General features: G+C 47.7%; 1 protein-coding gene across 6 annotated transcripts; it reads left to right on the top strand.

The window, feature by feature from the left end:
* Positions 1-583: 583 nt before the first annotated feature.
* Positions 584-11,671, top strand: AKIP1 (A-kinase interacting protein 1). Of its 6 annotated transcripts, none has more exons than XM_029582707.1 (5): positions 584-814; positions 2,217-2,396; positions 4,770-4,850; positions 8,152-8,274; positions 10,755-11,671. In XM_029582707.1, the coding sequence occupies exons 1-5, from the start codon at positions 599-601 to the stop codon at positions 10,923-10,925; spliced, it is 771 nt and encodes a 256-aa protein (XP_029438567.1). In that variant the 5' UTR covers positions 584-598; the 3' UTR covers positions 10,926-11,671. The 6 variants fall into 6 exon arrangements, with proteins under 6 accessions (XP_029438567.1, XP_029438566.1, XP_029438570.1 ...); XM_029582706.1 differs by having other exon boundaries at positions 10,752-11,671; XM_029582710.1 differs by having other exon boundaries at positions 619-833; positions 10,752-11,671.
* The last annotated feature ends 95 nt before the right edge of the window (positions 11,672-11,766 follow it).

Below are 11,766 nucleotides of genomic sequence, written 5' to 3'. Positions count from 1 at the left end.
TCATATCTGCTGCAATATTCATCATTATCATCATCACTTATATGTTTCATGCCTTTCCGGCCAGAGAGCTCAAGGCACGTTTAGACAGTACGTAAATACAGTAGTGTAAATATATTAGAAGTCAATTGAAATGCAGAGTTGGAAATCATTGATATCGGCAATACTAAGGTTGCATGGTTACATGAAGAGTACTGCAGCTAAAAGAACCCGCGGACCTTGAAGCGATGCAGGCAGTTTAACAAGGGGCTCTTAGAAGACCTCTCCCGCCTATCACTGGTATGGGACTGAAGCTCGGTAACAATTTAATTCAGAATCAAAAGTTGAACCAAATCTTCCCTGACTCATGGGTCCAATATCAATGTTACGCTGGCAGCGAGTGTACCCTTCATCCAGGAGCATCGCTCGCCGGACAATACCGCGATCCGGGGAGGGGGAGAGGGCGAGCTCGCCCACTACGGCTGTGGCGCAGGCTCCCCTCCCCGCCGCCCGCAGGACAGGCACAGCGCGTGGGGCGGACCCTCGTGCGCTCCGCCCCTTCCGACGGCCCAGCGCAAGTCCTCCCCGGCGCGTGGCTAAGGCTGCCGGAGCGCGCGCGCGCATGCGCGGGCTCGGGACTACAACTCCCAGCCTGCCAAGCGGCGGGGAAGGCGCTGGGGGACGGAAGCGCCTGCGGCGGCGGCGGCCGCCTGTCAGTGAGGCGCTGGCCGGCCTCGGCGACATTGTGACGGACCCCTTACCCCGCGCTTTCCTCTATAAAAGTGCCGCTGCTGCACCGTCAAGGCCCGGCGGCGCGGACTTCCTGCACGGTGCCGCGGTAGGCGGAATCCGAGGAGGTGACGGTCCTTTCCCCAGCTGAGGCACGGTGCAGCCGGGGGTGGGCATGCATGCATGGCACCACGTGCAGGCTTACTGCTGGGCAGGGGGTGGGCACAGGCTCGGCAGGGGGTGGGCATGCCCAGCAGCGCGTGGAGGCAGGGGAGTGCATGCTCCTGGGAGGCAGGGACCTTGCCCTCTTCCTGCTCAGAAATGTTTAACAGCTGACATTCGAGGTCTGTGAACGGTTACAGTTCTGCTGGGCTTCTCTGATCTATTCGCAGAAATGTCCGTTTGTATACTGCGTGCATACTCATTTGCTGACTACTCCGGAGACTGATGGTTTGTGTAGGAGGTAGAGAGAGAATCGTTTTGTTGGGCGTTGTAAGACTTTTATAGAAATCGAAGAAACATAATTCGTGATGCACCCAGCCTAAGCCCTGGTTAGCCTGCGCGGGTGCATTTTGCTTGGCAGCAGGGAGACAACTTTAGAGTAAATAAATGAGAGCGAGGGTATTGTCTGACACTCAAGGGGCATGGAGGAGGGTAGCAGAAACACCACAAAAAAGAAGTCTTTCCCTAAGCCTTTCCGAATCATTCCTTAGTGCTGTCGGTTTAGGGTTTCTCTCACTGACTCCCCCATGAAGTTCTGGGTGGTTTGGGCTGTCAGTTCTGTTTTCCAAGCCAAGCTGGGCTACAGTGGAATTTGTCATCCATTATGCATGCAAAAAAAAAAAAATTTGCCAAGACAATCACCTGATCCTGCGTGAGACTGTTTTGTAAGTGGAATCTTTTTGAGGAATGTGTGTTTCTGGCTGCGATATGCACATGCCACTAAAATACAAAACTCTCCAGGAAGGCCTTTATCTAGATCGCTTTTAGCTCATGCCACTCACTTTAAGGCTTTTGAAAATTAGTTAAATCAGGTTGGCAGCCTGATGTAACCTGTGAAGGGTCAGTAGAGAACTGCTTAGCAAGCTGCTCCCAGGCACCAAGAAATTCAAGATGTGTCCTGGTAATGGATATCTGCCAACTGCCTCAGTATACTTTGAACCTTCATTTTGTTTGTATCGTGTCTGTTACATTACTATATGTGTACTATGGTATTATTTTCTACCTGAATTATAGAAAAACCCAGTAATTAAAAAAAAATAGGAAAATGGTAAGTAACTGCAGCAAAATGTGCAGTCCCCTTGTAGCTCTGTGCAGATGGACTCTGTGGTTCTGCACCCAGGCCAGGCCTTACTCTTTCAGGTTACATCTGCCCAGTACAGATCATGAGAGTCTCTGTAAGTAGTATTTAGAGAAAAATGTTCATTTTATTTTTAATTTTTTTTTTTTTCATACAAGGTTGGTTGAGGGGGGATTTTTTCAAATTTCACTTATTTTCCTAAATTTGACAGATGGACACCAACTACACCTGGATGAAGCGTTCCCTGGAACGAACAGCCAGACTCGGCCTGGAAGTTCTGCAGCGTGCAAAAAACCGAGAGGTGACTTGGCCGGCTGTTACCTTACAAACTCATTTTAGAGAGGCCGCGAGTCAAGGGGAGGACAAAGAAGGAAGCACAAAGCAAATGGAGGTAGGTTTCAATGAAACGGACATTGCTCTAAGCTCACCTAAATTTCGCCACCATCATTATGGAGCAAGTTACCATAATCTATACTTTGCCATGTAAAGAGGCGTGACGATGCAGTTCCTTGGATGTCCGAAAACAGCATTTTGAGAGGCACTGATTGCAAAACACTACTGCTGCTATTTATGACTTATAAAACACTACTAGACATAAGCAGCACCGCACATGCACACAAGAGACTGTCCCTGTTCCATGCACTTACAGACGAGTCTATGGAAAGTGTGTTTATTGTAGAGACGTGGTTGGGAGTTAAAGGCAACCTGAGAAAGATGAATTTTTTTTAGACTGGCTTTGAATGTGGCCACAGAGGGAGCAGGACACACCGACTCTGGGAGTCTATTCCAGGCGTACAGCGCGGCAAGGTGGCAAGCACTGAGTCAGGAATTGGAGGCTGGAGGACAAGGGCACAGATAAGAGCGACCTGCCCAGTGAACAGAGTTCATGAGGAAGGGTGTAGGGGGCAGAGAAGTGATGATGGATAACGAGCAGTTGCAGAGTGATTGCATTTGTAGGCACGTAAGAGAAGCTTGAACTATGCGGAAGCGGACAGGGAGCTAACGGAGAGACATGAAAAGATGGGTTACGGGGTCATGGTGACCTTGAAGGAAGATAAGCCATGCAGCTGAATATTGAGTCGATTGCAGGAAAGAAAGCTGGTTCAGTGGGAGGCCTGCAAACAGCAAGTTGCAGTAGTCTAAGTGGAAGGTGATAAGAGAGTGGATGATTGTCTTGGAAGCCGGCTCAGAACGGAAGGGAGGAATTCTAGTGGTTAGAGAGGAAGGAACGGCACGCTTTAGCAGTGTTTTGGATGTGTTTTAGAGAGGGACATCAAAGCTGATCCCAAGGTTACGGGCTGAGGGAAACAGGAGGATGAGGCACCACCACTGAGATAGAAAGAGGGAAGTGGTGGGTCAGATTTTTAAGGTGGTGGTGGGACATCCTCTTTGTTTTAAGGGTAAAGTATGAAATCAGAACAGAGAGAGCTATTCCGATTAAATCAAGTTTAAATCAGTCAAGGACTTAGAGCTGTCAAATGCCATCTATCAAAGTCCTTAAAGCTTGATAGCAGTACGCATTCCAATGTTATGATTCCAGCATCATTAAAATGCATCCCAAAACCTTTTTATAACATGCAGCTCATAATCTTTAGGGTTACGTTGTACAGGTGAGTTAGAGTATCTTCGTGGTATTTCCCAGTCTATGATAAAACGTGCAGTAAACATAAGGCTTTCCTCAGATGTGGTATAAACATCGCACACAGTGTAACTACAAAGTATCAGGTTTGGGCTTGTTTGCGTGTGCTGCTGAAAACATCTGTACCGAGCCAGACTTAATGTTCAAGTATTGAAGGTTAAAAAGAACCCAGCAAGAGTAATGACAGATTGCATAGTCATTTTATGGCCTCATCTTGCAAGAGCAGACGTGAAGGTATAGTAAAAACAAAACACACAAGCTAGCAGTTAAACATATTTTCTTCCCATACATTTTCTCTCTTTGTAGGATTTTTGTGTTTTTAGTTATCTGGTTAGGCCTACCTTCTTCCGTTAATTGTGCTATCAGTGTACGGAGGTCACTGTTCTCAGCCTCTTGTTCACCATCAGGAACTCTCATGCAAAGGAGGAAGATGAGGCAAACTATCCTGGATAAGGAGAAATATTGCAGGTGCTCCCACTGTGGCTGGCAGCTGGGGTGTCTCCTTAGCAGTGCAGACAGGATAACTGAGCAGACTGAATGGGCCAAATACTTTTTTTTTTGTGTGTGTGTTCTGTCGCTTACTATGTTATTATGCAGGAAGGCTGAGGCTAGAAACTGAAAAAGTGCTGCACATGGCCGAGCAGCAATATTTCTAGCAGGTTCTCTAAAATGAATCTTGCATGTGTTTTCTACTAATCCTGAGAAGAATAGAGGTATGGAAACTGCCCAGACTAGTCTGGGGTCAGCTTTCACTTTGTCTGGTTCCGATACAGTCTGAGTTGAGTGAGTGGAGGGGATACTTCTGCTTTAGTGCAGAGATTATGCAACCGGTTGGTTTTTCCTGAAACCTGCTGGTATCCCAGAATTCATGAGACGGTGAAGTCATCTTCAAGACTTAGTCCTGAAATCAGCTATCCCGAGTGTCTCATTAAGTCATTCCCTATCCTGATGCAGAACTCTGACCCAAGCAGTGATTCATGTGCTGTAAAGTTTTTTTTTGGGAAACATCATTGTGCATGTCTGACCGATTTAGGCTCCTCCGGTAGTGTTAACTGTGCTTTATCATCCTGCTGATACTTTTTACTGTTTCTCCGTGTAACGTGACCCTTTTGTTTTTGATGCCAGGCTGAAGCTGACTACCCAGGGCTGGAGTCTTCATTTGCTACCATCGCGGAGTTCATGGCTCGTACCACTGAGCAGTGTGAGGTAAACGTGAGCCAGGAAATTAGTGGATGCCATCTGTGTGTGCTACATATACTGTAGTGTGCAGGATAAAGAGCAGAGCAAATACCACATCCGTGCACAGACTAGCCTCTGCCTGTGCACGGATAGTCTTAGCTCCTTAGCCTGTAATATAATCAGGCCGATTCAGTAAAAGTCGCAGGAGAGCCAGCAAGCGCCCAGGCCACTCTCCTGTGCGCGCGATTCAGGAGGGAACAACATGCAAATGAGGGCCAGTGATAAAAGAAGGCGCTAGGGACAGCCGACGCTCAATTTTACCATCGTCTGTTCTCGAACCCGCTGACAGCTACAGGTTCGGAAAACGGATGCCGGCAAAATTGAGCGTCAGACTTCTGGGCCTCAGGCAGATTTTTAATTGTTTGGGGGTTTTGGTTTGTTTTTTTTTACTTTTGGGGCCTCCGCATTAATATCGCTGTGATATTAAGTCTGAGGGTGCACAGAAAAGCAGTTTTTATTGCTTTTCTGTACACGTTCCCGGTGTCGGCCGAAATTAACGCCAGCCTTTGGGCAGGCGTTACTTTCTGTATCGCACGGGAATAACTAATAGGGCCATCAACATGCATTTGCATGTTTCGGGGGGGCAGGTTGGCCACGCATTTGACGTGCTGTTACCCCTTACTGTATAAGGGGTAAAAATAGCACGTCAAACGCGGGCTAACAGTGCGCTCCACCGCGCTGTACTGTATCGGCCTGAATGTGACTTAGGAATGGAATGTTAATGCAGTGCTCACAGCAGAATTATTTCACAGTCAATCTGTCGCATTTCCTTTCACATATTCGTGACTTTTAATGGGTGATTGTGCGTATATTTTGCACACGTATGTCTATTTAGAATAACCGTGTCCCTTGTACAGGCTTGTTCTGCATACTGTGATACCTTTTCATTGGTGCCACCTTAGAATTGTTCAGAGATGCTGGAAATGAGCTTTGGAGAGCACAGGTCCCTTCTTCAGAAAAAGTATTACAGCCTGCAGAGGTGCTTGGCTTTCCTCCAGGCCAGTACGACTCTTAGCTCGTGTGCTGCAGAACAGAAGGTCTCGGGTCGGCCTGCTGACCATGGGGGCCTGGGTTTGACTCCCTCTCCTCAGGTCGGCTGGTGGGAGGCTGCATTCACAGTCCCTGGGAGGGAGGTCCCAGTGGTGCAATGGTGATGCTTAGTGGCTAGTTAGGATGCATGACTAACTGATGCTTGCAATGACCAGGCTGGCTGCATTGGGAGGGGGTACAAAACAAGGGGAGAAGAAAATCTCATGGTGGCAGATCCCGGCCCTGGTTCTAGCTGAAGGCCAACAGGAGCAGGAGGAATCTGCCAGGTGAAAAAGACAAAATGAAAGATCTGAGCCCATAGGACAGAGGAAGGAAGCTGAAGGCCTCCCGTTACTGTTCAGTGGACATCACCTCTGTTCCATAGACGTTTTTCACTATTGAGTTGTAGTTTTCGTAATGAGGATTCTGGAAGCCTGTTTGCACATTCAGATTGGGCTTTGTGAAATGCAGCTGTCTCTGCTTTTACATCTCTGGCTGGATGAGCAGCAGGGGGCAGCAGCGTCCCAGCAAAGCACTAGGCCGGAGTCCGTTCCCGCCTCACGCAAATTTAATCTGAGCGGCAGCGGATGCATCGTCCCAAGGACATTTTCTCATCCACCAAGAGAGGGCTTCGGTTCTTGGAATTGGGAGGGGGCAGCAGCAAGGTAGCTGAGGCTAAAAGAACCAATTCATTTTCTCCCCACGTTGTTCACTGTGGCCTTGAGCTATAGACGCTCCCCGTTATCTCAGCGTAAGTCTGAGCAGCGAGGGTTAATTCTGAGGGCAGCACTGGGCACCCTGTGGCAGAATAAACAAGCAGAAACCCAATGGCTGAGTGCCAAATTATTGCTGCTGCTGTAGGAATTGAGCAATCTGCAGAAGAGCTCAAAAGGATAAGAGTACATTTCTCCTATGTTTTCATACAAGGTTGCTATGAGAATCATAGGTGTTGAAATGGGGGGGGAGGGCCTACAGGGGCCACACCAGAATTTGGGCCGGCGAGCAACAGCATCAGACTCCTCCCTGTTCCCACAGCCAGGAGCCCCAGCCACCCCCACCCCCCCCGCAGACTCGGCTAGTCCTAGCAAAACCATTGATGGCGATGGATGGTGCATGCCTGCCCCGGAAGAGGAAGAGTGGCGGCAGTCAGGCAGTGCAATCTACCCCTCCCCTCCACCCCGTCATCCCTTCATTAACCACTGCAAGCAGTGAGAAAAGAAGAGGTCGGCAACCGTACAGCATCCCAGGTGCATCCTCCTCCTCTGTCGGGCTGAGCATCGCGTCTTGAGCCTGACAGAGGTGTCCCGGTTTTAAAATCCAGCCCTGCTAAGAATCTGTGCCAACGGAGCGCAATGTTAGCCTGCACTTGGACGCGCGTTTTCCCTTACCCCTTATTCAGTAAGGGGAGGAAACCGCGCGTCCAACCCGCGGCACCTAATAGCGCCCTCAACATGCAAATGCACGTTGATGGCCCTATTAGGTATGCGCGCGGGATACAGAAAGTAAAATGTGCAGCCAAGCCGCACATTTTACTTTCAGAAATTAGTGCCGACCCAAAGGTCAGCGCTAATTTCTTCCGGCACCAGGAAAGTGCACAGAAAAGCAGTAAAAACTGCTTTTCTGTGCACCCTCCGACTTAAAATCATAGCGCTATTAAGGCGGAGGTCCCGAAGAGTAAAAAAAAGTTAAAAAAAAAAATTGAATTCGGCCCATGGCTGTCGGGCCGAAAACCGGACGCTCAATTTTGCCGGCGGGCGGTTTCCGAGCCCGTGGCTGTCAGCGGGTTCGAGAACCGACACCGGCAAAATTGAGCGTCGGCTGTCAAACCCGCTGACAGCCCCCGCTCCTGTCAAAAAGGAGGCACTAGGGACGTGCTAGTGTCCCTAGCGCCTCCTTTTGCCCGGATCTACCACCGGACCTAATTTAAATACTGCATCGCGCGCACCAGTGAGTGGCGTTTGCCCGCTCTCCCGCGGACTTTACTGTATTGGCCTGATAGTGAGACATTTCTTAGCTCACGCCAACAAGAACTCGTCACTTCCTGTGGAAGGGAGGGGAGGGGTCTCCTCCTTCCCTTCCCCCTCGTCCAGTCTGGGAGTGGGAGTTGTTGGGGGAGGGGGAGAGACGGTGTGTCAGGAAACCTGCTGCTTCTAGGCCTGTGTGTAAATTCAGGTTTGTGTTGAGTGGTGTGAGAAGCTGTTCTAGAGTTTAAATGTGCTTTGTTTGTTTGTTTTTCCAGAAGTATTATAATAATCTGCCGGCAAGCAACTGCAGTACAAATGAAATGAATCATGGTCGTAGATATCACGACAGAACTTCAGTGCAAAGATTCATAAGCTCTCCAGTGGATACTGTCAGTGATGTACGTGGAGTGATTTTTTTTTTCTTTTAACGCATAAATGTAGTTTTTGAATTTTGTTCCTATGTCTGGGGAAAAAAAAGATGAGTGGTTAGATGTTTATCTTATTCTGTAGCGATACCTTGGGTTTCTTTCTAGATACTGAACTGACTGAATCTCAGCTGCAAGGAGCATGCAGAGAAATATAAAGCAGTCGTTCGACAGGCAAAAAAGGACCACGTCAACAAACTAGGACTTTCTATGACCCATCCAAAAATAACAGTTTGAACTCTCTGCAAACCTGTATCTGAAATCACTTCACTAGCAATATGATCTTCCTTTCACACCTCCCTTATTGATCGCACTCTTTATCCACAGGAGCACCCCAACTCTCTCCAGACAGAACCACACTGTCTGACTTCCTCCAAGAGGTGGAAAATCTCCTCCACTAGACCCAGTTCTCCCTAGACTCATTCACAGCCTCTGGCTTTCCAATATAATGAGTGGCATCTTATCTCCATGCTGCCTTCCTGACAGACTTAAAGTGGTAATGAAACCAGGCCCTGACCCTCAAATAATTGATCACTGTCGCCCAGTCTGCATTCTCCCTTTCTTATCCATAGTCTACTTCCAACTCCTCTCCTCAAATAGTGAAACATCTTGAATCCCCACCAGTCCGGCTTCAGGAAAGGCCGCAGTACTGAATCCATCACCAGTGGTATTCATCTTAAATGCAGATCGAGGGGATGACTCCATCCCAGTCTGAATAGATCTTTCTGCAGCCGTTGACGCAGTTGATTAGACTCCCGCTTCAGTGCCGAGGGAATATTGGTACTGAAGGTTCTGCCCTTAAATGGCTTGAATCTTTTCTGTCCAACAGAACTCAGTCTGTCATGTGGGCCAATGAACCGTGTGTGGAGCACCTCAGGACTCTGTCCTTCCCAGCCCAAAGAATCTGTACGAAACTTAGGGGTTCAGCTCCACCCTAATCTCATGATGGAATCCCCCCATCTCTAAGGCAGTGAGAGCCTCCTCTAGGTACCTCCACCAGTCACGCAACGTACCTCGATCTGCATAACCTTGCATCGGTCGTTTGTAACTCTCTCTGGTGAATGGTATCTCCCTGACTTGCCTCGAGCAACTACAACTCGCTCCAAACATTGCAGCCTGAATCCTGGCCAGGACCAAATAAGGCCCATCCTGTCAAAAATCGCACTGGCAACCAGGATCAAATTCCAAAACTCCTCTGCTTTGGTCTTCCAATGTGTGAAGAAACGGGCCTTGGAGTATTTTTCCTGTTGTCTTGCCAGAGAACTCCGATCCTGACGAAAGGCCCTCCCGCCCCTGACCTCTGCCGAAGGGAACTGCACAAGAGTGCAAGGAATGAGGTTCTACTAACCCATCGGCCGGGAAGCACGCTGCCTCACTTTCCGGGAAAAAACAAAAGCAAAGGCATTGGTCTTCAAGCAGGTCTTCCGTCAGTGCTCATTAAGAGAGCCCAAAGGTTTCCCTATCCCGGGACGTCCTGCTGTTACACTGGTACGCAGTGCTACTTACTGCTGCCCAGTAACATGGAGAACCATTTTCAGACCACGCTTGGCAAAAAAGCAGAATATCAAATGTTTGTAAATAAAAAATATATATATGGAGAATGGGCTGTGGTCTACATGGGAATAATGCATCTGATCCTTAGCAAAATGGGGAAAAAAACCAGATTCAGCTTCATAGAAATACTGTACTTTTTTCCATACAATTTGCATTGATGTACAATGTAACTTTTGTTTTGCAGTCTTTGTAATCTTATGCTGTCTGGAGCCACTTCAGCCACTTTAATTATTTTTGTCGTGATTTTTATTTTTTTTTTTTTATAGAAAATTCCTGTAAAATCTATTTTAAAAAAAAGCTTAGAATGGACAACTTTGTACATGACTTTTGGTACAGCTTAAGTGTCTCCCTTAATGACACAGAAACTACTATTTCAGGACAATAGCGCGTTTGGTTTCCACAGTATCTCTTTATTGAAAGTGCACACTTTTGGGGTGGGTGGGTTTGTGTGTGTGGGTGTAAAGGTGCCCAAATCACGGCCCTGGAAACCACAATCTTTTATTTCTACCCTCCACTTCCCTGGCAATGTGCCCCAGCCCTGGTCTGAGAGGGTAATAGTTCAGGCCCGGGCAGGATTTAGCCTCTCTGCTGGGGTTGCCGGCTGTGGTGCTAGTTAATGCCAAACTTGGCCGGTTTTTAGTGACGCGGGACTGGGTGCACCATCCCCGTTCCACATTGGCCACGCTCGGCCACTACAAGTGTGAGCCATCGACCTAGAGTGAAGGAAGCTCTGAACCCTGGGCCAAGCCCCTGCGTCTGTCTCCTCCCCATTTCAGCCATCGTCGATTTATATTAAACAGCGAGAACGGGCGAAAAGTACTGGAGGCATGAATTTGACTGCACCGATGCTGACTGAAGTAGATAATGCTTTTTTCTTTTCTTCTCCCCCTCCACAGCAGAAGACTTTTGCTGCCACACTCATCCGGCCTGCTCACAAAAGGAACCCCTCAAAAAGCTATATTTTTGAAGGTACCTGCAATGTCACAGAGTGCCCGCAGGACTCGTGGAAAGAGAGACACGTAGAAGACTTTAGCCCAGGACAGAGTGTGGACTTAGCATTCACAGTGTGAGGTGTTCGAAATTACATAAAATGCACGGGCGAACACGTGTCAGGCAGAAAAGCCTTTCTGAGTCTGTGTACGAGTTAACTAGCATTTATAATCTTGGACTATGCGGCTTTTGCACTTTATTTTTAATATGACCAGGGAAGCCTGTACTTAATGCACGTGGTTACTAAGACCAGTGGTTAGATACACCGAAATATTTATTTACCAAAAAAATGCCTTTTGTATGTGTGAAGTCGGTGGCTGTGGTCTTTCTTTTACGACCATGAATGTATGACGGAGGTTGTATCCCTTTGACCTGAGGTGTTTTTCCCTCCATAAAGGTATTTATAAGCACTTTTGAAAGTTCCCTAAATAATTAAGCCTGTCGTTTTAAACCAAAGTGTGCAAGAGCAGCTTTTATTAGGTGCCATAGGACAGGTTTGTAACTTTGTCTTAATTTTTGTCCTAAACCAGGGCTTCCCAAACCTGTCCTGGGGACCCCATGGCCAGTTGGGTTTTCAGGATATCCACAATGAATATGCATGAGATACATTTACATAGACTGAGTCTCATGCATATTCATTCTGCATATCCTGAAAACCCGACTGACTGTGGTCTCCAGGACAGGGTTGGGAAACCCTGTCCTCAAGGTTTGTTATACTGTAGGTTCAATGACTGTGCAGCCTCTAAAACCTCACATCATTTGTACCTGAAAAATCTCTCTTTTTAAATGGAAGAAAACTCAATGAAATAAAGTCTATTTTAAGGAAGAGGACAGAGTGTGTTCTTTTGGGTCCATCCCAGATTCAGAAGCTGTGCCTGTCTTAGGGAAGGGCATATTTGCTGTAAAATCAAGTGGCAAAGG

This window comes from Rhinatrema bivittatum, chromosome 17 (genome assembly GCF_901001135.1).
Source record: "Rhinatrema bivittatum chromosome 17, aRhiBiv1.1, whole genome shotgun sequence".
Taxonomy (NCBI): Eukaryota; Metazoa; Chordata; class Amphibia; order Gymnophiona; family Rhinatrematidae; genus Rhinatrema; species Rhinatrema bivittatum.
The sequence above is the reverse complement of the archived record's forward strand: the minus strand, read 5'-3'. Positions and strand labels throughout refer to the sequence as shown.